At 43.9% G+C, this 26,379-nt stretch overlaps 2 protein-coding genes across 2 annotated transcripts in view; one reads left to right on the plus strand and one right to left on the minus strand.

Moving 5' to 3' along the window:
- E2F7 (E2F transcription factor 7) overlaps window positions 1–12,449 on the plus strand; it is a 35,036-nt gene extending 22,587 nt beyond the window's left edge. Inside the window, exons 4-11 of the mRNA XM_049782956.1 lie at window positions 640–921; window positions 2,278–2,436; window positions 3,694–3,828; window positions 5,196–5,268; window positions 6,694–7,213; window positions 9,280–9,508; window positions 10,128–10,531; window positions 12,282–12,449. Of these exons, the coding sequence (XP_049638913.1) occupies window positions 640–921; window positions 2,278–2,436; window positions 3,694–3,828; window positions 5,196–5,268; window positions 6,694–7,213; window positions 9,280–9,508; window positions 10,128–10,531; window positions 12,282–12,449 (1,970 nt within the window). The remainder of the gene's footprint in view (window positions 1–639; window positions 922–2,277; window positions 2,437–3,693; window positions 3,829–5,195; window positions 5,269–6,693; window positions 7,214–9,279; window positions 9,509–10,127; window positions 10,532–12,281) is intronic.
- The window catches only part of BCL2L13 (BCL2 like 13), a 1,170,396-nt gene that overhangs the window by 33,118 nt on the left and 1,110,899 nt on the right, over window positions 1–26,379 (minus strand). The window lies entirely within an intron of this gene.

A 26,379-nucleotide genomic window follows, 5' to 3' on the forward strand; every position in this document is an offset into this window, starting at 1 on the left:
ATATAGGAAAATTTCATGACTTCATCTCTCCTGACGGCTGCATAATATTCCATTGTGTATATGTAGTAGTTTCTTTAGCCATTTATCTGTTGAAGGGCATCTTGGTTGTTTGCAGAGTCTGGCTATTGTAAAAAGTGCTGCGATGAATATAAGTGTGAGAAAGGGATTTTGTACTGGATTTTTGTGTTCCTAGGGTATATCCTTAGGAGTGGTATAGCTGGATCAAATGGGAGCTCAATTTCCAGTTTTTTGAGGAATCTCTGTATTGTTTTCCAGAAAGGCTGGACTAAATGTATGCCGCCAGTCTTAACACACTGAAATCTCTGGGAAGTTTGCTTAGCAGGTTTACACTGCAGATGCAGCTAGTCTGCAGTATCAGTGGCATCACCACTGGGTGGATGCTTGACCAGATCTTCTTGGGGACTGAATCCTGAGAAGGGGAAAGAAATGAGTCTCTCTTATGCGTGCCCTTCCTTGCAGGCTAAAGTGCCTGAGCATCTGCTCCTTGGGCATGATACTGAGGTCTTGCAGAGCTCTTCAGGGGTCCAGTGCCACTGTCCCTGAATCCCCTTGCCTCATCCCTGCATTCCCCCTCATCTAGTGCTTCATGCTGACTCTTGGCTTTGGTTTCTCAAATAGGCGTTGAGCGGAGGCGGATCTATGACATCGTGAATGTGCTGGAGTCCCTGCAGCTGGTCAGCCGGGTGGCCAAGAACCAGTATGGCTGGCATGGGAGGCACAGCCTGCCCCAGACCCTGAGGAGCCTGCAGAGACTCGGTGAGGAACAGAGATACAGAGAACAAATGGCCCACCTGCGGCAGAAGGAGCTGGACCTTGCAGAGGAGAAGTTCGGAGAGCACGAGAAGGAAGGGGTCCAGGAGCAGCCGCTGCTGGACTTCTCGGACCCTGACAGCCATTCCTGTGAGCCTCTTATCCCTGCAGGCAGAATGGCAGAGAGAGAAGGTGACTCCCTCCTGGGAGACATGGCTTGGCAGTAAATTGGCGATACTGACCGATTGTAGATAGGGTAATGCTAGAATATGATGGAGGGTTTTTGCACACAACCCTGAATCATCAATTTGCCGATCTTTTCTGTTGTCATTTTTGCTGTTGTTTTTGAGCCACACCCGACAGTGCTCAAGGGTTGCTCCTGGCTCTGCACTAAGGAATCACTCCTGGCATGCTTGGGGAACCCTATGGGATGCTGGGGCTGAAACCCCGGTTCAGTAGTGTTCAAAGCATATACCCTCCCTACTCCAACATCTAAAGTAAAGTGTAATGCTAAGATGTGATTTCTAGATGGAATTCCAGATATAGCGCCCTTGGGTTCTCTTCCCAGGAAAGGAGACATGCATGGTCTCTCAATGGCAACCCATATTTTCAGTCTCATGTCAGGCCAGAGTGGTGTAGGGTTTCCGGGTGCCCAGTCTGAGACTGCCAGCACTGACAGCATTTCCCGCTAATATTTGCACACCTTTCAGGAAAATCTCCTCTGTTAGCAGTTTATGTTTCTCAAACTACTGAACTTTCAGATTTCCACATTTGAGAAGGTTCCCCATTTATACTGTGTTGATTAGAAAGTCAGCCTGCTTTGACCTGATGCAGAGTGTTTTATTTCTGCTGCTCCTCCTTCTCAGTCTGGTTCCACCATCGGGTCATCATCCTCCCTGTGCAGAGACAGTAAAAGTGAATCATGCTCACTTTCCTCTTAAGATAGAAGGAACGATGCAAAGAAAGGAGTAGAAGGTGGGGAGCCTGGTTTCTCCTCCTGCCTTCTAGTTCCACTCTTGGCGTCATCCTCATCCTAATAAACGCAAGACCCCCTCAGCTCTCAGGGGAAAGTGTGAATGGGATTCTTGGGTAAGGAAACTTCTCGAACTTGAAACATGAACTGCTTCAGAGGGAATTTTCCCAAAAGCGCACACACATCAACTCAGCAATGGGCTGGAGTCTGGCTGTGTTTAAGGCACAGTCTAGATATTGTGAGTCCAAACAGAGAGAAAGTCCTTGCTTTTGAGAGTAGAGTTAATCCCCTCAAAACAACTTTATTCCTGCTTCTTGTTCATGAAGCTTTGAGAGGGGTTTAAGAGAAATCATCCCAAAGTGGACCCTTCTGTACATGCCACAAAGAAAGTCCGCTTGATTTTTCTGTCAAGGTTTCCACTTACAACACAAGTGGAATTTCCCTGGTTTGGAGGCTTCAGTCAAGTCTTTACACTCTTACTGTCCTTGCGATATGTTCTGTGTTGTGATGTTTTCCTTTGATTCCTGTCACAGTGTCTGCAAATAGTCGGAAAGATAAGTCTCTGAGAATCATGAGCCAGAAGTTCGTCATGCTCTTTCTGGTCTCCAAAACCAAGATTGTCACTCTCGATGTGGCCGCTAAGATCCTGATAGAAGAGAGTCAAGATGCTGCCGACCACAGCAAATATAAAAGTGAGCATCTTTTCTGAAATCTTAAATTAAGATTCAAAGGAAAGGATTCCTCCATGGACATTTTTCTGACTCTGAGGGGAAAATAATTCCTAGGTTTTGTGTGTGTGTGTGTGTGTGTGTGTGTGTGTGTGTGTGTGTGTGTGTGTGTGTGTTCCTAGGTTGTGTGTGTGTGTGTGTGTGTGTGTGTATTTTCCCCAACAGTACTCAGGGCTTAGGTTGTGTGTGTGTGTGTGGTGTGTGTGTGTGTCTGTGTGTGTGTGTGTGTGTGTGTATTTTCCCAAACAGTACTCAGGGCTTACTCCTGGCTTTGCACTCAGGAATTATTCCTGGCAGTACTTGGGACCATATGGGATGCTGGGGATTGAATTCAGGTTGGCTGCATGCAAGGCAAGCACCATTCCCATTGTGCTATCACTATCACTCTGGCCAGTTTCCAGTTCTTTAAGATTCCTGTTCCTTTTCTAAACTCAGGAAAGTGCTCTTGGTGATAAGAAGTCAGTTAGTCTCGGACTAGAATTCTCAACAAAGGCCTTTGCCTTGGTCATTGGAGGTGTTGGGTGGAGGCAGAAAGTCGTCCTACAGGAGCCAGGTCAGGGAGCATGTCCTGACCAAGGCATTTTTCTATGGTATCACTGCTTCTAGGCCCAGATGTCTGAGTTTTCTCTCCCCTTTTCTCCTCACCCCCTGCTTACTCTTCTGATGGGTGAAGATGCAAGTTGTCTGCAGTGAGAACCAGAGGATAACAGGGCAGGGGCTGATAAGGGACATGGCAGCTGTACAGGAAGGAAGGAAGGAAGGAAGGAAGGAAGGAAGGAAGGAAGGAAGGAAGGAAGGAAGGAAGGAAGGGAGGGAGGGAGGGAGGGAGGGAGGGAGGGAGGGAGGGAGGGAGGGAGGGAAGAAGAGAAAGAGGGAAGGAGGGAGGGAGGGAAGGAGCATGCTTTGGTTGCTGCCAGCCCTTTCTGATTCTTTTCAGCCCTTTCTAGCCAGGTTTGGCTCTGGTTTCTGCACCTTCCAGCCCACTGCAGGGCTACCGTTTCACAGGCCAGACATGACCTTGCTTCCCAATAGTACAGAACAGAAACCCTTTGGTTGAGCCTTTAGCTGCCTCCCTCTGGGGCCATTCTGTGATTCCAAGGGCTTCCTGTGATGTGTGAGGGGATACCTAGACCTTCCCTGAGCCCTGTCCTCTAGCACATCCTCGGGTGACGTCCTGTCTCAGCCGCCCAAGACCTGGCTCACGTGCTCTCTGTGTCCAAGCCAAGGTGCGGCGTCTCTACGACATCGCCAATGTGCTCAGCAGCCTGGCTCTCATCAAGAAGGTGCATGTCACAGAGGAGCGAGGCCGCAAGCCCGCCTTTAAATGGATTGGACCTGTGGACTTCAGCACTGGAGGTAAGCAGGGTGCTCAAACAGAGCTCTTTTGGTGCTTATTATCCTCGAGTTTTTTTTTTGTCCTCTCTCAGGTAAGAGGGATTCTTAGGCAGTGCTCAGAGGATCCTGAGCTATGCCTGATGCTGTTTGTCATCCTGGTTCAGGGCCAGAAAGGTCAGCGCTGAAGCTTAGCCATGCTCATTCACATGATGTTAGATGACAGTATCAGTATCAGTAGGCAATACCTGGCATCTAACTTGGTGCTCCAGGGTTGAGAGCTGACTTGGTCACCTGCATCCTCTCCTCCAACTCTTGTCCATGCAGACTGATCTGTGCCACGCTCCCCCTCCTGCACTCTGCAGTCACTGTTTCCCTAGTGGAGTCCCTCTAGGACAGGATCCTGTGTCTCCAGACTGGTCATGCCAGGCAGTTCATACCCTATATCCGCTATTGAATTTATGTGACAGTGCCATGGCATTGAGTCTTGAACTGTTGCCTGGAACCTTGGGCTGAAGCACTAAAGAAAACAGTTGTTTGGAACCCTGATTGTTAGCTTATTAGTTGAATAAAATACAACTTTTCCTTTGGAACATTGGATGATATAGAAATTGTCTTGATTTCTAGCTCAGTATTAATACATTGCAAGAGTGCTTTAAGAAAAAACAGGGCAGGGGCCGGGGAGATGGCATGTAGGTAAGGTGTTTGCCTTGCCTGCAGAAGGTCAGTGGTTCAAATCCTGGCATCCCATATGGTCCCCCGAGCCTGCCAGGAGCGATTTCTGAGCATAGAGCCAGGAGTAACCCCTGAGTGTGGCTGGGTGTGACCCAAAAACCAAAAAAACAGGGCATATATAATGAACCTCTTTTTAGTCATTTCTTAAGCGATTACATATGTCATAATTTTACAGACAAATGAAGAGATTGCCCCTTCTTTCCTTCTCCCCACTCGGACGTCTGAGAGATCCCAGAGGGAGTTGAACTCAGAGCTATCAGCTTTACAGAGTGTGGCCCACATTCTCCACCAGCTTTTACCATGCTGGTCCTCCCCAACACTGGCCTCTCACCTGAGCCGAAACTCAGGGCCATGCTGAGCTCATAGGCTCCTAAATGGCTAGTCAGCCGTGAAGGTACATGTTTGTTACGGTCGGTCTGCTATAGGCTTCTCAGAAATCACCAGACTTAGAGACACACACTTACTTTGTTTTCTTATTGATTTCGAATGGGGCCTGAATGTACCGTCATCAGCCAGCTTCTGGAAATTTCTCTCTGGATGAATAAAAATAGCATGGATTTGAGGCAGTCTTGGAGCCCTTCAGCAGGCACCCTACTGTGCATAACTGGCATATCCATTTCTTGCTATATTTGCTAGACTTTCACTTTCCTTTTCAGAGCCAGGGGGCTACTCCTTAGAGGTGGGAAGTATGGCCAATGTCTACAAGCAGACAATTGAAGAAACATCACTGTGAGTAGTCTACTGGAACTCCTAAAAACAACCCTGTTTATTTCTTACTGTTGAATCTGACTAGGCTGGAATGCCCTCCACAAATGTTAATATGGAGCAATCTTGTTCATAACTCAGCCATGTGCATTTCTCCTTCATGTCCTGACTGGTATAGCGTGTAGCATCTGGGACACAGACATATAGAAATTTTATCTCCTAAGCTATGTAAGCTCCTTGGGAAAAAAATTTCTCAAATACTAGAAAAAAATTACTGACATAACCATGAGAAATGATAGAGCATAATCCATGAATCATTTTGTTATCATAATAACTTTTTAAATAATCTCTTCAGTACTGTTCTAAATGTTTCATGAGTATTAACTTGCCTAATTATAACACCTTGAGGATGGTGTTCTACACTGCATTCTGCATAAAAGAAACTCGATACCCAGAGTGGTTTAGCAGGAAGCCTTATGTCACACAACCTCTATTAAGACCTAGGCCTAGGTCTTCACCTTGGCATCTGGTTTTGAAGGAAATTGTTTTGTTTGTTTGTTTGTTTTTGTTTTTTGCTTTGGGCCACACCCAGTGACAGTCCAGGGCTTACTCCTGGCTCTGCGCTCAGAAATCATTCCTGGCTTGGGGAACCATATGAGTTGCTGGGGGATCAAACTGTAGTCCGTCCTAGGTCAGCTGCATGCAAGGCAAATGCCCTACTGCTGTGCCACCTCTCTGGCCCCAGGAAATTGCATTATTTTAAGAAGCCAAGGAACTGCCAGAGCATGGGAATGAGAGAGATTTTTTTATGGCTGATGTGAAAAGAAAGAAATATTGAGTGGCAGGACTGGGACATGAGTAGAAATGAGACTTTATCAAGTCATAATTGTCCAGATAGAATAAATAAATAAAAACGGGATGGCAAGAGAGCTCAGTGGATAAGGCACTTATTTATCTTGCATGCAGCTGACCCAGGTTTAATCCCAGCACCCCATTAGTACCACCAGGAGTAATTTCTGAGCACTGAGCCAGGAGTCAACTCTGAGCACTGCTAGGTATGGCCCAAAAAACAAAATAAAATAAAGGAATAAAGCCAAAAGAAATTATCTTCCTAAGATGATGGCTGTTTGAAAACATATGTGTGTATGTGTGTGTGGCTGAGAGTTTTGGGAGTCAGTTGAAAAGTTTAGGTTTATCAGGTAGTCAAGAAGGTGCTCGGATGCTTCAGAGATCTGGCAACTTCCAACCAGTGGGCTGGGGGCAGCGAGGAGAGTGTTCGAGGAGAGTGTGTTAGTTCTAATCAGTGCACGGGATGGGCATCAATGCCAATCTCCAGGTAGCATCTGTCTGCTGTTTTGGCATTTCTCTTTTTGGGGGGACAGGTGGTCCGGAGCTGAGGGAACGCAGTCAGTCACCCAGTGATCTCCTTTATGATCCTTGTCCTTGCAGGGCTGGTGCCTTTCCCAGGAAGAGGACAGTACCTCCTGTAGGCAACCTGGATAACTCTGCCCCTTCCCCAATTCCTGCAGTGGAGTCTGAATTTGGTGTCAGTTCCTTGGTCTGTCCAGCATTTCCTGTGGCTTCAACTATGACAGATTTGAAAGCTGCCAGCGGACAGGTTGGCATCCCCCTGGCTTCTGCTGCCTCAGATATGGAGAGCTTAACTCCAGCCCTACTGGCCAGTCAACCTTTGGTGTACGTGCCCTCCAGCTCCTTGTTTATGCTCTACGGGAGTCTACAGGAGGGGCCCTCCCCGGGTCCTGGTGCTGAGAGGGAAGGCATGACCTTCAAAGGCAGCATAGAAGCCCAGCCAGTGAGCTCAGCCGCATCCTCATCTCTGTCCTCATCCATGACATCCACGCAGAAGCGGCCCAGAGAGTACAGGAGCCCCAAGGAGGAAGAAGAACTGGCCAGCAAGCGGCTGAGCCATGACTATGAAGACAGGCCTCTGCCCCTTGTCGTGCCCAAGGTTAGAATCTCCAGGTGGATGCTGGTTGGGTGGCCTGTGGTCTGTGGCTCTGTTCAGATTAAAAGACACCAATGCCCATTAGTAAGCCCCAGGACCTGAAATACGGAGATTTCATATTTGGGGTGTTGCTTACCTCTTACAACTCAAGCAAGCTTTCCCAAAAGGGGGCGCTGGTCACAGAGATTCACTTTTTGAGGTGATTTTTTAAAAATTTTTGTTTGTTTTTGGGACACCCAGCAATGCTATGGGGTCACTCCTTGGTCTGCACTGAGGAGACCCTATGGGATGCCAGCGATTGAACCCAGGTGGGCTACATGCAAGGCAAATGCCCTCCCTGCTGTTCTGTGGCCCCTAGAGAGAAGTGATTTTTGTTCTTTTTTTTCTTTCTTTTTTTTTTTTTTTCATAAAATGCTTAAAAAGAATAAGCAAAGAAAGCCTTACCTTCTATCACCCTAGCCCAATCACTGTGCCTGTCCTTACTCTCATGCAAGTGAAATGTTTTAAGCAAATGATTGTGGCAGATAGAATATAGGACAGAGCTTGGGGTACTTGGTTTACATGTAGCTGACCCTGGCTCAATCCCCAGTACCATATGGCTCCCCAGGTATCACAGCTACAGCCCTAAAGGCCCCAGCATGGCTGATTATGGCCAAGAAACTCCCTGAACCCCACCAGGTACCCACCTGAGCAGTACCACATTCTTGGGCCTAGTTAATCAAGGATTCTAGGAGGTGCTCAGGGCTTACTCCTGATTCTACACTTAGGGATCACTCCTGGCCATACTCGAGTCTGTATGGGACCCTGGAGATCGAATCCAGGTCAGCTGCATTCCAGGCAAGCTCACTCCCCGCTGTGCTATTACTCTGTGCCCATGAGGTGGGTATTAGGACCACAGCTAATGATACTCAGGGGATATACCTGGTCCTGTGATGAGGAGTGACCCCCAGGGGTCCTTGAGGGACTGTATTTAATGTCAGGAATTTGAACAAGTCAACTTGCATGTAAAGCAAATGCCTTAACCCCTGTACTATATATCTTCCTGCCCCTAATTTTTCTTTAAGCAAATTGAGATAATCAAAATATTCATCTGAATCGAAAATGCTACTGAATTCCAAGTTCAGGAACATGGGCACTGCTTGGCTTTCAGTATCTCTCCTCTTGCCTGTTTTTCCCCCATTGCCCAATGCTTAATTTTTCTGAGTGTGACATGCAGAGAACAGAAGCACACGGCCTCCATGTTTCTCACTTAGCTCCACAAGAGTTAATGAGATGTGACCAGGCAGTCTGGCAAAGTAGCCACTCTGCAGTGACAGCAGGTTGCAGTGGTTCCATGAGTCACTACATGGAAGTGGGTTCATTCATTAAGAACCTTTCTCCTTTCCTCCTCAGACCTGCCAGGTGAACTGTTCTGATTAAGGACATACCCTGGGGTCACAGAATAGAACAGATCTTAGATGACCAAGGTGGTTTCAAGACCAATCCCATAATTGTCACATTACTAAACAACTGTGGCACCAGTATTGTTGGTTGCCTTTTCAGTAGCCCCAAAGTTCAATTTCCTATAACTAAAAATCTCAGTATTTTGGGGCTTAGTGGTAGTACAATGAGAGGGGTTTGCCTTGTAATCCCCAGTATCCCATATGGTCCCTGGAGCCTGCCAGAAGTAATTACTGAATACAACTGGGAGTAACCCCTGAGTACCGCTGGGTGTGACCCTAAAACAAAACAAAACTTTCTATGTTTAAGCACCTGATGACTGTGCATCATGAGATGCATGTGCTCATACTGATTTCATGGTTCAAACATTATCAGTTTTCTGTGATTTAAGAATCTGTATTTAAATACCCTACACCTTCAGAAGCATGTGCTAGTTTTCAGCCAGATCCTATAGCATCTGCGTGCAAACACTGATATCCATGATTCTGCATGGCTTACCTTAGATTTGTCCTTTTAAAAAAGAAAAAAAAATTATTTGGGTGGGTATGACTGTTCTGAGAAAGCTGCTGTTTAGCTTGATGGCTGGGGATGTGACTCACTTTTCTGTTTCCTGGCTTGCTGGCATTTAGAAATCCCCCAACTGTGAGGACACCCCATCACTCGGCCTCCCAGTACCTGCACCCCTCAAAGACCACCACGCTGGTGGCCAGTTTCCCGCCACTACGGAGGTGTTGGGGAAAGCAATAGTCAACATGTCTTCCAAGTGGCAAAACCCTGATGTTGAAAAACACCCACATGAAGCAGAAAGCAGCCAAGAACCCTCCCTGCTGCCGTACCTTTACCTGCAGACCCCAGCCGGTAAGGGCAAGATGGTCTTCCTGGCTCATGGGCCCTTGGAGGGAGTTTGTGTCATATGTGCACTTTTACATTTTTCTCCATGTTACCCAGTCCAAGCGGTTTACCTAGGAGGCACTTGACTCTTAAGCTTTTAGTTTTCTCCTCTATAATGACCAAGATCAAAGCAAAGGCTTTGGGAAGGGGAGAAATTGGTGATTTCCATTGTTACCACTTTAAGCTTTGGTGAAAAGGAAAAGTCACAGCAAACAGCAAAGATGATTCACTGTGAGGCAGCTGCTGCTGGCCTGGGTCGGGGGAAACTCAACTGTTGGCCATCCCTCATGCCCAGCTGTGCTGAGCACACCTGAAGGGCCAGGGCAAATAAGGTCACTGATGTTTGTGTGCATGTGGCACAAGTCCTCAGCTGGAATCCGTTCATAAAACCTCAATCCTAGCACCTGTTTCAGAAGGACTATTAGAATCTAGGTACTTGCCTCATATCACCCCACTCCCTTGACATCCTCTAGCGCATAGAATGTCTCCTGAGCAGCACTAGTTGTGACCCCAAAACAAAATCAGAAAGATTTTGTGGGCATTTGACTGGCGTTCATCGTGTGTTGCTTTTCTTCTTCTGTTACAGGGTTAAATGGTTTCAATGTGATCCTATCTGGCCCCCAGCATCTCCAGAACCAGGGGCCCCCGCTCGGCATTCCCTGCATGGTGCTCCCATCTCCAGCCCTTGCCCCATTCCCTGTCCTCTACTCCCCAGCCCTGCCCCAGCCTGCGCCCTCTGCCTCCAGCTCTCTCCCGCCCTCTGTGCCTCTGAATTTGGGCCTTCCCAGCCTGGGGTCTGCGTCACACCTCCTCATCAGCCCTACCACTATGGTCAACCCCAAATCGCCAGCACGCCCAGCTACAGATCCTCAGCTTCCAGGCCAGTGCTCACTGAACCTGAGCCCAGTCATGTCCAGGTCTCACCAGGCTGTCCAGCCTGAGTCTCCAGCCTATGAGGCCCAAGCAGTCTCCATGATCAAATTACAGCAGGTAAGTCCTGCTTTTCCTCTCTGGAGGAAGGAAGGATGGGAGACCCCTCCCTTGGAGTTTGGGGGCTGAAGGGGTCACTGAAGTTCTTCAGCTTCAGTTCCGTGTTTGACTATAGGACAGATCCTAAGCCTGCCTCACTCCCAAGTGACTTGCTCATTCTGCTTTCTGGGCTGAAGCTCAGTTTGAGTTGTGAAACCTGTTTCAAAAAAATGAGTGATTCTAGACACAGTTCAAGAGGATTTTGGGGGGCTGGAGAGATAGCATGGAGATAAGGTGTTTGCTTTACATACAGAAGGACAGTGATTCGAATCCCAGCATCCCATATGGTCCTCCAAGCCTGCCGGGGCAATTTCTGAGCATAGTGCCAGGAGTGGTCCCTAAGCGCTTCCGGGTGTGACCCAAAAACCAAAAATCAAAAGGATTTTTGTTGTGTGTGGGAACCACCCTGGACAGTGTTCTGGGCTTGTTCCTGGCTCTGTTCAGGGATCACTCCTGGACTCTCTGATCTCCAGTAGGGTTCTTAACGAACGCTGGATCCTCAGGGGCTTCTCCAGTCTTTTCTTGAGCCACTGTTGGTGATTGCTCTGACTCTGGGGTCCAACTAGAGAGAACCAGGGGAAGAAAACTTGATACCCAAAAAAATCCTTGTCTCTCAAAATACAATGTTTAGGATAGGTAGAGAGAGCCATATGCATCAAAATAAAATACATTTGGGTATAAACATTTCAATGTATATATAGTCAATATAAATTATTTCTCCTCCAAATACCATTTGTAGCCCAATTGATTTGCTATTTTGTATTGGACATTGTTCAGTGCGTGTAGCCTGTTTGAAAATTTTTCTTTTACATGCTGAAGAAATGTTTTCAGCCATATTAATTTTTTTTTTTGGTTTTTCGGGCCACACCCGTTTGATGCTCAGGGGTTACTCCTGGCTAAGTGCTCAGAAATTGCCCCTGGCTTGGGGGGACCATATGGGACGCTGGGGGATCGAACCGCAGTCCTTCCTTGGCTAGCGCTTGCAAGGCAGACACCTTACCACTAGCACCCCAACCATTTTAATTTTCAACCACAATTTACAATATTGTTAAGGATGGGTTGGTTCCCTGTCTATAACATTCCAACCTCACCCCACCTCAAATGCATGTCGCTTCCCTCAGCTTCTGTTTCAGGCCCCTTTCCTCCCAAGACCTCTCTGACTTTGCCACAGTAAACTCAGTTAAGTGAGACATTTTCAAGTTCTGTGACAACCTGTCTCCCCATCTTTGACCTTTTCCCTCTGGCTTATTTCACTCAGCATGATAACTCTAAGAAGAAGAAAGAGAAATTTAAGGGAGAAAAAATTCCATTCACAACTGACCCTAAATAAATAAAGTAGAGCCAGAGCAGTAATACCGCAGGGAAGGCATTTTGCCTTGCATGCGGTCGAGCCAGGTTCAATCCCCAGTATCCCATATGGTCCTCCGAGCTTGCCAGGAGTAATTTCTGAGCTCAGCCAGCCTGCAGAGTAACAAATGAGCACTGCTAGGTGTGGCCCAAATAAAACAAACAAAAAAGAAATAAATAAAGCATCTGGGAATGAGCTTCACAAAAGAGAGGGAAGACTCTAGTGCAGGGAAGATCAGTTCATTAGTCAATCACTCAGTCACAGGAGCAAGATAGAAAGTAAGGGAACCTAGCCAAAAAGGGGCTGCTTCCATTTCTGAAACTGAGGCCCATTTCATCTCTGTTTGACCCTTTTTTTTCTCAGTCTCCAGCCCCAATGACCCCCAAAAGCATCCGAGGTGCACATCGAGAGACATTCTTCAAGACTCCAGGCAACCATGGGGAACCCCCTAAGCGACGAGAAAGGAACCAGACACGCCCCAGCAGCTCAGCACAGAGGCGGCTGGAGATACCCAGCAGCGGGGCCCCCTAGCCCGGCCCCCTAGCCCGACTCCCTCGCTGCTCCCAAGCAGCCTGCAGCCTCTCTGGGTTTAGGCCTGCACCTTCTCTCCCAACTCACTGATCTGAGGCTAACTCCCCGGCGCCGTGACCATCTGTTTCCCTAAAGTTACTGTCCTGAATCCTGCATTTCATCCCAGGCAGGGAAGGGACCACCTGGCCTCACAGCCCTTGAGTCCATCTGAATAGGCCTGAACAAGATGGGCGGGGGGGATTTGAGGCTGTTCTCAAGGAAAACAGGAGAGGCCCTATCTAGCACTTACTTAACTGGACTGACTTACGTTTTCAAGTGCCTCACACCCTGGTCTTGGGGAGAGAAACATTCCTCCTACAGTTCCAGGAAGACGCTGCTTACCTTGGGCCTCACTTGAACCTGATGGTGTTATTTATTTTGTTCCCTGAAAGGGGTTTGGTACAAGAGGTTTCCAGTCACCGAGAAACACATTTTTCAGGGTGAGACGACGTGAATGTTGATCACTGTTTTCCTTCACGGATCCTGCACCGTGGATAAATGTATCCTCAGGATAGTATCCGCCAGACCCAGATAACTGTGAATGCTACACCTCATTGTGTGCTGGGCCTGAGGACCAGCACAGGCCCAGACTCGGGACCAGTCACTGGGCACCTCGAGGCTCAGACCAGCAGGGTCCCTCTGCTGAGGGGTTATTTAACTCGAGTCATGGGGCTGAATGTCTTGTGTCAGCTGCTGATCCTGGAATCAGTCAGGGCAGTAGGAAGGCATTGCTCGGAGGATTGTATCCAAGATGGAATCTTTGGATAGAATTCTGAAGAGGAAGGAGAAAGAATAAATGGCAATTCCTGTGGGTTGGTTATTTTTTAAAATGTTTGGGGGGGGGGGTGGTGAAATGATGCATTTTGTTCAGTATTTAAGGATATTTAAATCAGTGATATGGTTCTTCTCAGTGGTAACCCTAGATGTATGTGGAACTTCATTCTATCAATATCACTTCCTTAAACCACCTCACCTTTGGGTTCCATCAAGTAGACAAAATACATCTGTGCATGCCTAACTTTGACCTCACTCCTCTTCAGAACAAATGTCTTCCTCTCTCCTTTTCTCTCTCAGTCTCTCAATTTCTTATATTTGGAATCTTGATGTGGAGTTGTTAGATCCAACGAAACATTATATAAAAGAATAAAAATATAAGAGGCCCTGGGAGGATATTATTAGCCTTATTACCCCCACAGGACTTTTTAAAACATGAGGTATGTTGCTAGAGTCAAAGTTGCTACTATATACAATTTTTATCAACACTAAACTATGAAAGTTTACAATACTGCATTTTCCCCTATTTCATCATCTTTTGAGTAGAACATTAAAATACAGTCTTAGTTGTCATAATGACACTGTACTAATATATTTGCCCTGGTTAGAATGCAAAGTTCCAATATGGGAACAAACTAAAATAGTCTTTTTTCAAATAGATTATAGGAACTACAGTATATAGATCTATACAGATATGAAATTTAAGTATCCCATATAAGATCTTCCACAAATATTTTCATCAGGCAGGTTTCCATTGCAAAACAAAACAGACTTTCCCTTTATTGTTCTTACATATTCTCTCTCCTCTTGTGTTCCCTGTTCTTTTGAAAATTCTGTAGTGTGATCACACACATACACCTCAGCATTCATTAAGTATTAGGAAGGAACTCTCTCCATGAGAGTATTCTGTATTGTAGCAATGGGAAATGACATTTCTTTTATGTTCAGTACATATGTGACTTTAAGGTATCTAAAAACAAAACAATAAAGCATTAGGTTGTATGATTTTTTTTTTGGTCAGAGAAATTATTTGCAGTGATAAGGAAGCTACCAGACTAGACTTGATCCTGGATGTGGGTCAGGAAGAAATGGGACAATCTCAGCCTGTCATCTAGGGAATAGTGACTGAGTGGTTTGTATCATGGCTGGTGCCCTGTAGCCCTGTACTCTCCCTGAGCTATGTGCACCCTGCCCAGGGCTTGGGAAGTCCTTTCATTCTGGAATAAGAATTGGGTGTAACTTATACTTGAATCTACCGAGTTTACATGGTCTCCGTCCCTTTTTTTTAAGGTGCTATTCCTCTATTTAAGTATGTTATCTCCGTGTAAAGCAGCTTTCTGCTTTTCTGTTGCACTGCTAGTTGATGTAGGAACTGAGTTGACACTGCTTCCTGCTTTCTTGCATTCCTGCTCCTTGTTTCCTCGTGACTTATGTGTACAAATAATTCTGTACTTGGGACTTGATCATATATAAGCTGACTGTTTTCACTTTTAGAAAAACATTTGAACTTTATAAAATAGCAATAAAAATTAATTCTTTGAACAAATGATGTTAGTAACCATTTCTCTGTGTGTCATTTTCAGCAGGACAGTGAAAGTGACAGCCTCCCTGGTCAGCCTCTCATATGCCTCTCCCATCAGACTCTCACAGGCCCAAGACAGATTTCTTGACTAAGGCAGTTTGGTGGCTCCTAAATGTCAAGGCATATAGCACCAGAATTATCTGGAAGCTCCAAATGTTGAGCTACCACATTAGGGAGCTTTGGATTTCTGGCTCAGATCCTCAGTAAGTTTGGTGGGAGCTTCTAGATCATTCTTAGTGGTTCACCTATAAAGAACCATAAGTCATTGCATCAGTCTCCCTGTCCTCTCAATATCTGTATTCTTGTGTATTCTCATTCTAAGTAAACATTCTATTTCAATTCAGGGCCTTTTCAGCTCAGTTGCTTTAAACAAAGTTTTGAGGGTGTGTGTGATTCCCTCCACAAAAGACACTAGAAGCCATCCTGTTAATATACTTTGAATTCAAACTTTCAGTGCTTTGGCTTAGCCTTAGGGGTACTGGGGCCATAAAGGCTTCACCCAGTAATACTAGGGGAGCCTTGACCTTTTTGTGTTTTGTAACCAATCCCTCTGGAGCTCAGGGGTTACTTCTGGCTCTGCACTCAGAAATTACTCCTGGCAGGTTTGGAGGACCATTTGGAATGCCAAGGATCAAATCTAGGTTCACTGCGTGCAAGGCAAACTTCTCATTGTGGTATCTCTCCGGCTCCTTGACCTTTTCTTTTAAAATAAGCTCCAACATAGGACACCTTTATTCATTACTGTACTGAGTACAGTAGCTAAAATATCAAATTAACCTATGTGTCCAAGGACAGATGGATTATGAAGATATGGTGCATAGATGCAATTGAATACGAGGCAGCTGCAAGAAATGATAAAATGCAATTTGTTGCAGCGAGTTGGAACTAAAAAAAATATGTAGAATGAAGTGATCCAGCGGAAGAAAGATAACCATGGGATGTTATACATACTTATCTGTGGTCTATAGAATAAATGAGAAAATGTAGTAAAGGGGGGATGCCTGGATCACCCTTGATCAAAGCTATGGGAAGAAAAGGACAAAAAGAAATAAATCAAGGAAGAAGGGAAAAGGGTAAGTAATGGGATAGGTTTGGCCTTTTGTTGAATAGCATTGTTCTTTTGGTTAGTTTTCTTATCTCTAAATCCTTTCTGTGAGGAGCCCATTGGTAATTGTCAGTTTGATCTGGTCTTCTCAATACACCCAGACCTTCTCCAACAAGTTCCCAAAGAGCCCAAGAGTCTAAAGTACTGAGTCAAATAAAATTGGGTAATCATGGCACAAAAAATTAAATTTTTATGGCATGTTTTAGAAACAAATTTATAAAAGTATCTCTAGTATGTGTGATTAAAATTTAGAACTTGGATTCATAGGCAATTTTTTTTCCATTGAGAATCTTCACAATCTTTTTTTTTTTTTTGGTTTTTGGATCACACCTGGAAGAGCTCGGGGGTTTCCTCCTGGCTCTACACTCACAAATAGCCCCTGGCAGACTCGAGGACCATATAGGGTGCTGGGATTCGAACCACTGACCTGCTTGCAAGGCAAATGCCTTATCTCCATGCTATCTCTCCAGCCCCCTCCATTGAGAATCTTAAATATACCAGCAGAAGTTTAAAAGATTATTATGACAGGAGAAAACAAAGGGCCAGAGTACCAGTTTTGCAATCTAGGCAACCCAGATAAATCCCCAGCACAACAAGGTCCCCAAGCACCATCATGAGCAATGCTTGAGCACTGAACTGGAGTACCCATGAGAACAGCAGAATGTGTGTGTGTGGTGGGGGGACAGCTAGTCACCAAACAGCCTTGTCAAACTCCACCAAGCTCCAAAACAAAATAGCAGCTGCCTATATGTCCCTGTTAAGGCAGCCTGATGCCTTCTCAGAAAGGAGAGAGGGTAGGTTCTCCTTTTTTGCATGACCATAGTAGCCCAGCCTCACACCCTCCACCCTCAACAGAAACAGTCCAGCTTCACAACATAACCATATTAAACTTCCAAGCCAACAGATTTGTTTTAGATCTATAAATTCTGGACCACATGACACCTCAATATCTTACACTTCTGTCAGCCCAGTAGGATCCCAGAAAATCAAATGGGAAAGTTTCATAGAGATCTCCCAAGGTCAGTGAGCCTAAACAAGAACACAAAAGTTCAACTAACATCAACCACAGTCCAATCAATCACACTTGACTTTAGTAGTGCTGTGGAAGAATGCAACAATCATTTCAAATTGACCCTTTATATCTAAATTTTGATCATTCTGTTTGCCTTTTTGTTGTAACAAATATTATGAGGTAGATTTGTTTGTGCTTGCAAGGGGGATAGGCTGGGGTGGTGGGTGGAAAATTGGGGACACTGGTGAAGGGAAGGTCACACTGGTGCTGGAAGAGTTAACACCTGAAATGACTGTATTATGAACAATTTGGTAAATCATAACTTTTATTATAATTTGGCTTTATAAAAATTTAAAAAACCTTTGTGCTCACTGAAAAAGTAAAAAAGACCAATAATAGCTTCTTAGAAACTATAAATGATCTATATTTGTGTTCACAATGTGTACTATTAAGTGTGCCCCTAATAAAATACTGATATGTTGGGAGAGAGAACACTTGCTGTGGACACTGTGACCTTGGTGTGAATCTTGGCATTGCATTATGGACCCCTGAGCATCTCTGGGTGTGCCCCCTGCCAAGTCATTGCTTATATATATAAATATATATATACATATATATGCATGGATTGTTTTAATTTATTAGGCACCGTAGTTTACAAAGGTGAGTTTCAGATAGCTGAGTGCAGAGTTCAATTTCCCAGCACCAATTCCATCACCACTGTTAGCTTTCCCTTATCAGAACCCCTCTGCACCCTTCCACCCAGACAACATCCTGACAAGCACATTTTTAAGTCTGGTTACTGACATTTGGATCTCCTGCTTTCAGTTTTTGTTGACTCTGAGGTTCATAGTTTTTTAATTAGTGGAAAGAATATTGGATGATGAGTTATCATTAATAATGTCTTCTTAACTGTTTGATTATTGGTCAAACAAAGCACATCATAGTTATTAAATGAATGCGGTATAGATTGGATATGTTTTATTTTTCAGTTCTGCTTTTAGTTTAGAAAAATTGGCTCCCAGTACTGTCAACAATGTTGACAATGTTGACAAACCTAAATAAGCTACAGCAATCCTTGCTTGTCAATGCAGAGTAACCCATGTGGCATTTTTTCTATTGCTTTTCACATGAATTTATAACTTGTGAACTGGCCTTAGAAATGGTTTATTGATCTGCCCTATTTATTTTTACTCCCCTTCTAAATTTTCTTTTTAGTACATGCTCTGAGAACACCATTTCTCAGAGTTCCCTTCATTGGTTGGGATAGTGTCAGTAAAATAGATCTGATCAGGCAGAACTTGGTAGAGAAACTGAAAGCAATTCTGCCTCTTACAGGAGACTAAATCAGGCACAGACTGGAGCAGACAGGTTTTGTAGGGTCCTTACTTCATTCTAAGATCCAGTCCAGAATGATGTACCCATTGAGCTATTGTCCATAGTTTCATAGTATTCCCAACCATCATCAGGAAATAGCACCTTTACTTCAGGACAGCATAGATAATAATGCCATCTTCTAAACATTCTACAACAGGGCCAGAGAGATAGAACAATGAGTCGAGTCCTTGCCTTGCACATAGCCAACCTGAGTTCGATTCCTTTGCACTCTAACTGGTTACCTGAGCACCATCAGGAGTAATTCCTAAGTGCAGAGTCAGGAGTAAACCCAGAGCATTGCAAGGTGTGGCCAAAAAGAAAAAGAAAGAAGGGAGGAAGCATTTTACAACAATCCCCTGCTTCCATGCTCCATCCCAGAAATGTTGTGAAGCCTTAATTCTTTGTACTAAAATCTTCCTGCTAGAGATAACTAAAGTGTCTACAAGTTCTCACACCTGACTGACACCACCTTAACTTCCACAAATTCCTCCCTCCTTCTTGTCCACTCAGCCTCAGTCTCTATGCTCAGGGCTCACAGTCTTCAGATTATTTTATGCTTCCAAGCAGCTTTTACATTTTTTAAATTTTTGAATCACCATGAAATAGAGTGATATAGTTTTCATGATTGAGTTTCAGTCATACAATGTTCAGCACCCTTCATCAATGCACATTTCCTACCACCAATATCTCCTTTTGCTTCCTGTCCTCCCCCTCTCCTCCGGCCTTCATCCTGTCTCTATGCCAGACAATTTTCTTCTCTCTCTCCTCTCTCTCTCCTCTCTCTCTCTCTCCTCTCTCTCTCTCTCCTCTCTCTCTCTCTCTCTTCTCTCTCTCTCTCTCTCTCTCTCTCTCTCTCTCTCTCTCTCTCTCTCTCTCTAGCTCACCGGCTCTTCCCCCCTTTTTTCTTTTTATACACTGGTTTGCAATATAGTTACTGAAGGAGTATCATACATATCACTCTACCTTCTTTCAGCATCCAGTTCCAAACACTTCTTTGAGGCAACCGGTCTCTATTATCTCCTAGCCCATTATTTGGGTTATCTATTAAAATCTAATCTGTACAACCATCTATCAGAAAGAATGAGCTATTTCCCCACCACAGAGTGAAAACCGGGGGACTGTTTGACACATGCTAGCATTGCACTTCCTGAGTGTAAACAAGTGTCAGCCAAGATGTACGATTCCCAAGAGTTGACTCTCATTTCCCAACCGTGGTTTTGTATGTAAGGGCAACATGCAGAGGAGAGCAGTCTTACCAGAATTGAGCATGCTGTGGCACTCACAATGCAAGTCAAGAAAAGCCCAATCACACCAGTCACATGGATTATTTACCACTTAAACATCCACCATCACTGTGTAAACCAAAGTAGCATTGTGGATGTGTGCATACCACCCTTTTCCTCTGTAATTATGATAAGGTAATTACAGAACAGCTGCACTTCAAAGGGACTTTAAAAATGATCCTATTTACCCCCTGTTTTATAGGAGAAAACAGAAGTAAAGATATTAAATGACTTGTCCTGTATTATACAACCCTAATCAACAAATCCCAGATGAGAGGGAAAGACTCCAGCAGTCCTGTCCAGCACCCTGATTCTTGCTCCTGCCTTTCAGCCAGAGACAAACCTTCAAGAAATCAACCACACCACCCCACACAACTTCAAAGACGCTATACTAGCAAGAGAGTTTGAAGTGCACAAAGTTGACATTTTGTTACACAGGCAGTGCACACAATGCCTCTTCGCAAAATAACACCGGTCTTTGAATGTGGCTGAGCAAACCATAACTGTGAAAAACAATCATAGCATTGAACCTGGGTTTAGAAAATGCTTGCCAAGTCTCAGAGACAAGAGAGGATGGTGAAGGGATTGGGGTAAGGTGGGGTCTCCTTGGTTTACCCAATGTCACAGGTGCATAACATCTATTATTCTATAGCCATAACATTTTATCTAAACACTAGAATCTCTTATTGTAGACTATAAATATTTTATGAACTTAAAATATTAAAAGTTCTATCTATGAAGTAATCAAGTTAAAACAAAACAAATTTCTTTTTTTGGCAAAAAGAGATACAAGAATAATTTGAATAGTGCTAAAATTGTCTGACAAATACATTAAAGGGGTGGCCATCCTTTCTATGTGTTGGAAGTTTGTTATACTCATTTTTAAGTTTGGATCAATGTCCAAATCTTGTCATTAGTACTTATAATTCTATAAAGTATTGCCAAGAATTCATTCAATGTCATGTTTCTGAAGCACTGTTTTCTGTGTGGCATCTTCACCACATTTTAGTTATTTATGCAGACTTTTATTTAAGCTAAGTATCTTAGCGTGTTTCATTTCAATCTCTTTCTTCCCCAAAAGGCAAATGACTTAAGTTCCTCTAAATGCAGTGCTGAAATCTCTCTGAGGCAATCATATCCCCACATTCAGCGCTCGCTCCCTCCTTCCTTCCCTCCTCGCTTTCTCTTTCTCTCTCCTCTGTCTCTCTGTCTGTCTCTGTCTCTGTCTCTCTGTCTCTGTCTCTGTCTCTCTCTCTCTCTCTCTCTCTCATATTTTTGGGCCATACCCAGTGGTGTTTAGGGCTGACTTCCTGGCTCTGCACTCAATAATGACTACTGGTGGTGCTTCGTGGGACTGTATAGGATGCCAGGGGTTGAATCCAAGCCAGCTGTGTGTCTGGCTAGTGCCCCACATACTCTTGTCTTTCTGGCCCCTATCAGCTATTTCTTATCAACTACACATATATTTAGTTCAAATTTCAGTTCCAGAAAGATCATTTCACTTCTTTTTTGTCACTTAAATGTTTTGTTGTGTTTTGGAGGGGCTTTTAGAAGGTTTATTGGGGGGGGCAATTGTGTCTTCTGAGTATTGACTTTATAAAAGACTCTACACCTTTATCACTGAGAAACAGAGGCTCTCAACTACATGCTCCACATCAGACTTGCAAGAGAACATATGGCATGGCCCACAGGACCAGTGACAATGGATATATTATTTCCACATGAGACTCTGGACTGAAAAAGAGATGCTGCACTCTAGGCAATGACTGTCTCTCATTGATAATTACTGGAACTTGAATCATGTTATTAGGGAAAGAGATGAGTTTGCCTCAGTCATGGCAGCTGGCTTGCCTGCAGTCAGAACTGTGCAGAACAAGGACTGTTTTTATCTAGTCTATGATTGGAAACAAATTCAAGTTTAGAACTTCATTCTTCGCTATGGCATAAACTCATTCAACTCAATAATATTTCCAATTCTGAATATTATCAGGAATTCTGCCTCCTTTTTATTTTTTTGAAGCAAAAAAAAGGGTTTTATTTGGAGATACTGAGTAAGAGGAGTGAGAGAGAGGAACAGAGAGAGTAATGTGCTCAAGAGAGAACATGATGGGGCCGGCGTGGTGGCGCTAGAGGTAAGGTGCCTGCCTTGCCTGCACTAGCCTAGGATGAACTTAGGTTCGATCCCCCGGAGTCCCATATGGTCCCCCAAGCCAGGTGCGATTTCTGAGCTCATAGCCAGGAGTAACCCCTGAGTGTCACCGGGTGTGGCCCAAAAACCAAAAATAAAAGAGAGAGAGAGAGAGAGAGAGAGAGAGAGAGAGAGAGAGAGAGAGAGAGAGAGAGAGAGAGAACATGGACTTCTCCCAAGGTGGAGAGAGCCCCCAGTACACCACCCAATATGGAAGCAGGCAAGTCCAGATCTCAGGAAATGAGGCAGAAGAAGGTGACTCCCAGAGAATTGTGAGGATTGGAAAAGAGAAAATAGATGCCAGTTAGCAATGGCAGCTTAATTCTAACCTTACCCTCTGCTGGCAGCCACATGGCACAGGACAGAAAGGAGTGTCGACCAGTCCTTACCTCTTCAGACCTGTCCAGACTGCAGCCTTTCTGCTGCCCTTGAGTCACTGTTGCTCCTTAGAAGACCTCAGGTGACCCAACTTCCTCTGATGTGCCTCCGTCTTCCAACCATGTGGTTTTTTCTATTCTGCCATTCTCAGTCCGCCTCCCTACATCAGTCATTGGAAGCAGCTTATTTTCTCAATGATATTCTTCCACCTGCCACCCCAGAGTCCAGGAGAGAGACTGGTGCTCTCACCCAAGAAGATGCTCTCAGGGAAGGCAGAGTCACAAGTCCCTTTTTCTGTTAATTTGCCCCTTTTGAGTAACTATTTACAAGTCTATGTGAACAAGAAATTGGCTTTTTTTTTCAATCCTGTGAAATGGGACTGGTAAACTGTTTCAAGCATACTGAAGGGATAAACCTTAGAGAAATACAGGCACCAAAATGAAGCTAAAGTCACTTATTATTCTGGTATTTGTAACAAAGCTACAAACAGCTCATCATTCCAACAGAGTGGAAAATGTATTGATGTCATCATCTACTATGACTCAATTGTTTAAATGAAATAATTATATTTCCAGGCATTTACATCAACATATTTGAAGTGTAATGTGGAGTACAAAAATGGGTAGAATAGATCTATGCATCTCAAATATTTCTGCGATAAACACAGAAAAGAAAAGACATGAAAAACATTCTAGCCTCAGAGTAAGGTTATACTTAGGGAGAAAAATGGGCTTAAAAAGAGAAGATGGGACTGACAGCATAATTCAATGTATTTATGTTATATCTCTTTTCACAAGATGATCTTAAGTGAGTCTGATAAACAGTAATGGTTGCTATTTTGGGGCTAAAAGTACCCATACCTATAGTACTCCTAGGAATATACCTTAGGAGTCCAAAAACACCATGAGGAAAGCGCATTGCTTTCCTATCTTAATCACAGCACTAGTCATAATAGTCAGAATCTGAAAGCAAACCAAGTACTGAGAAAAAAAAAGTGGATAAAGAAACCATGAAACAATTATACAATGGAATACTATGCAGCTGTTAGGAAAAGTGATGTCGTGAAATTTGCTTGAACATGATAAATATGAAAAGTATTATGCTGAGTGAACTGAATCAGAAGGAGTGGGATAAACATAGAATAATTTCAATCATTTGTGTGATATATAAAACAAGATGATATGGTAATAACACCCAAAGACAATAGAGACGAGAGCCAGGAGAACCAGTCTATGGTAGGAAGCTTGCCACAAAGGGTGGGGAAGTGAAGTTAGGGCAGAAAAGAGACCACTAGGATAATGATATTTGGAAATGATTATTCTGCCCAAGAATTGGATGCTAAACAGGGATAAAGCAATAGGCATGATACCCCTTCAGTAATAATATTGCAAACCACAGTGTGTGTGAGGGGGGAAGTGTGTGTGTGTGTGTGTGTGTGTGTGTGTGTGTGTGAGAGAGAGAGAGAGAGAGAGAGAGAGAGAGAGAGAGAGAGAGAGAGAGAAGAAAATTCTGTCCCATAGGGGAGGGGAAAGGGTGGGAAGGAAACAGGAATGGGACATTGGTGGCAGGAAATGTGCACTGATGAAGGGTGTTGGACACTGAATGATAGAAACTCAATCACAAATAACTTTTTATCTGTGAAAAATAACCAGCTGTATTATGAACAATCATGTAAGCACAGTGTTTAAAGTAATTAATATTAAATTTTAAAAAGTTCCCATGCTTTTGTCATTTTCCTCTCTGCATTTGACTGTATGGAAGTATCTTTTTTTTTTTTTTTTTGGTTTTTCAGGCCACACCCATTTGATGCTAATTTCTGGCTAAGCGCTCAGAAATTGCCCCTGGCTTGGAGGGGACCAAATGGGACGCCGGGGATCGAATCCGGGTCCTTCCTTGGCTAGCACTTGCAAGGTAGACACCTTACCTCTAGCGCCACCTCGCCCGCCCCGTATGGAAGTATCTTAATTAAACTTTCTTTTTGCCAGAATAATTTTACCAATTACCAATTTTACCAATTGTGCCATCTGTTTATCCCAAGTCAGCTATCACTGGCTTTGGGGGAGTCATGTGTAGGAGAGGCCACAGATCCATCAGGGTCTCTGATGCCTCTTCCTGCAGGAAGTCTGTACATTCTTACTGTGCGGAACTCAGCAGGGCAGGAACTTTGACTGAATCACTGTAGGCAGAAGTGATGCATATCCCTTTGATTTCAATACTTGAAGGGACTGTTCATGCTTTTCTGCTGTCTTTCTCATTGTCAAAAGACCAGCTCACCAAGGAGCCACTGGTGTCATCACTGTTCTGAGCAAAGATAAGAACAACCTGTAGTGAACATGCAGTGTGAGCAGAGGTACAACTCGTTCCCAGAGAACTGATCCAAGGGGTTGGTCTCTCTGCTAAATTCAAGCTGCTCTGGAATGCAAAATATAAAAAAAAAAAACTCATAAGTTTATGGCTGAAACTCAATCATGAACACCTTTGGAACTATGAAAAAACAGCAACTGTTATTATGAGCAACCTTATAAACCAGGGTGTTTAAATAAGTAATTTTTAAAAATCAAAAAAGAAAAAACATATACAATTATTTTCTTTGTTTTTCATTTTTTATTTAAACACCATGGTGACAGGTTGTTCATAATACAGTTTTTTTTCCAAAGAAAAGTTGTCCATGAGTTACAGTCATACAATGTATAAAACAAGCTTCACCAGTGCACATTTCCTAATACCAATGTTCCCAGTTTCCATCTCACACACCCTCATGCCCTCTTCCCTCCCAACTCGCCCTCCCTGGTCTTCTTCTGGAGCAACATTTTCTCTCTTTCTTTCTACTTTCTCTCCCTCTTTCTCTCTCTTTCCCTCTATCCATCCCCCTCCCTCCCTCTCTTTTGCTCTCACTTCCTCTTGCTCTCTTCCCAAGCAAACATTAAAAGGCTACACTCCTTTTTGTTAAAGTTGATGGTGCACAGTAAGTCCCCATGGTACTAAGATGCAATTGTATACATTTAAAAGAGAGATAAGAGTTTTTTTTTAATTATGAGAACAAGGGTGCAAAGAAAGAGGACAAAGTAAAGTTACAGTGGAAGGACAATCACCCATAACATAATTCTCAGAAGTCCCCTTGCTGATATCTTAACTTTGAAATTTCAGCCAAAGAACATTAAGATAAATAAGACAGAATCCATGTACAATTACTTTGTCCCTCAAGTCCCCCAGATTGTAACACATTATAATATTTCTTAACAGTACACAAGGCAATCTAAAGCCATAAAACTTACGTAACTCCTTAAACATTACAGGCATAGTATTTTCTTACATTTCCATATACATGCATATTAGCTTAAGTTAACCTCAAATTTTAAGTGAGTTCTTTTTAAGGATTAGAGTCAAAGGAGCACAGTAAGAATGGTGTTAGAGTGGCAATTGTTGTTTGCATAGGCCCACCAAAATATGAGGGACATGGAAAGAAATAACCTTGGCCTAAGTACAAAGAGACCAGACCCCTGAAGTTTCCTGGCACAAGACCAAGTCTAGGCTCCAGGCAAGCTAGATCGTCCAATCCAATACATTGTCCGTAGTGCCAACACACTTTTATTTTTCACACAGTCTCTGTTGTTGGTATCATGTTTCTGTATTAAAGATCCTGGAATTTGCATATCTTACATTGAAGTCAGGACGTGGAGCATCCTCTCCTTTCACCTCACAATCAAAGGGCAATGCAGGGAGCCCTGTCCTGTAAGCAGGTCGTTGTTGTTGTTAAGTCTTCTCAGTGTTAAGGGAAGTCTCTTTTGAGCAGGTCGAAGTCTGAGCAGTGTAGGTCTTCCGTGGTAGAGGATTGCTTCCAGGTGATGTTATAGACCAGCCTGGATGTTTCGTGGATGGCTTTCCTGGTTCAGTAGAGAATGGAATATGCCCTTTCTTCTGATAAGAGTTGTTTTATTTATAAATGCCAACTTACATATGAGTATACATATATATTAACAACCAGAGGAGAATTTATTCCTTAGCACAACTTATACAGTTATTATTTTTACATACTCACTTAAATTATTCAGCAGTATTTTTTCGGGCTGATTCTAAGAATCCGTGGGAGACCTCCTATGTGTAGACATCCTATTTCCCAGGCATGGACCTCCCTTCCCCATTCCTTATCCTTCCTCAGCGGCCGGTCAGTGCCTAGCATTGTCCACATGGTGGC

Source organism: Suncus etruscus, chromosome 11 (genome assembly GCF_024139225.1).
Source record: "Suncus etruscus isolate mSunEtr1 chromosome 11, mSunEtr1.pri.cur, whole genome shotgun sequence".
NCBI lineage: Eukaryota > Metazoa > Chordata > Mammalia > Eulipotyphla > Soricidae > Suncus > Suncus etruscus.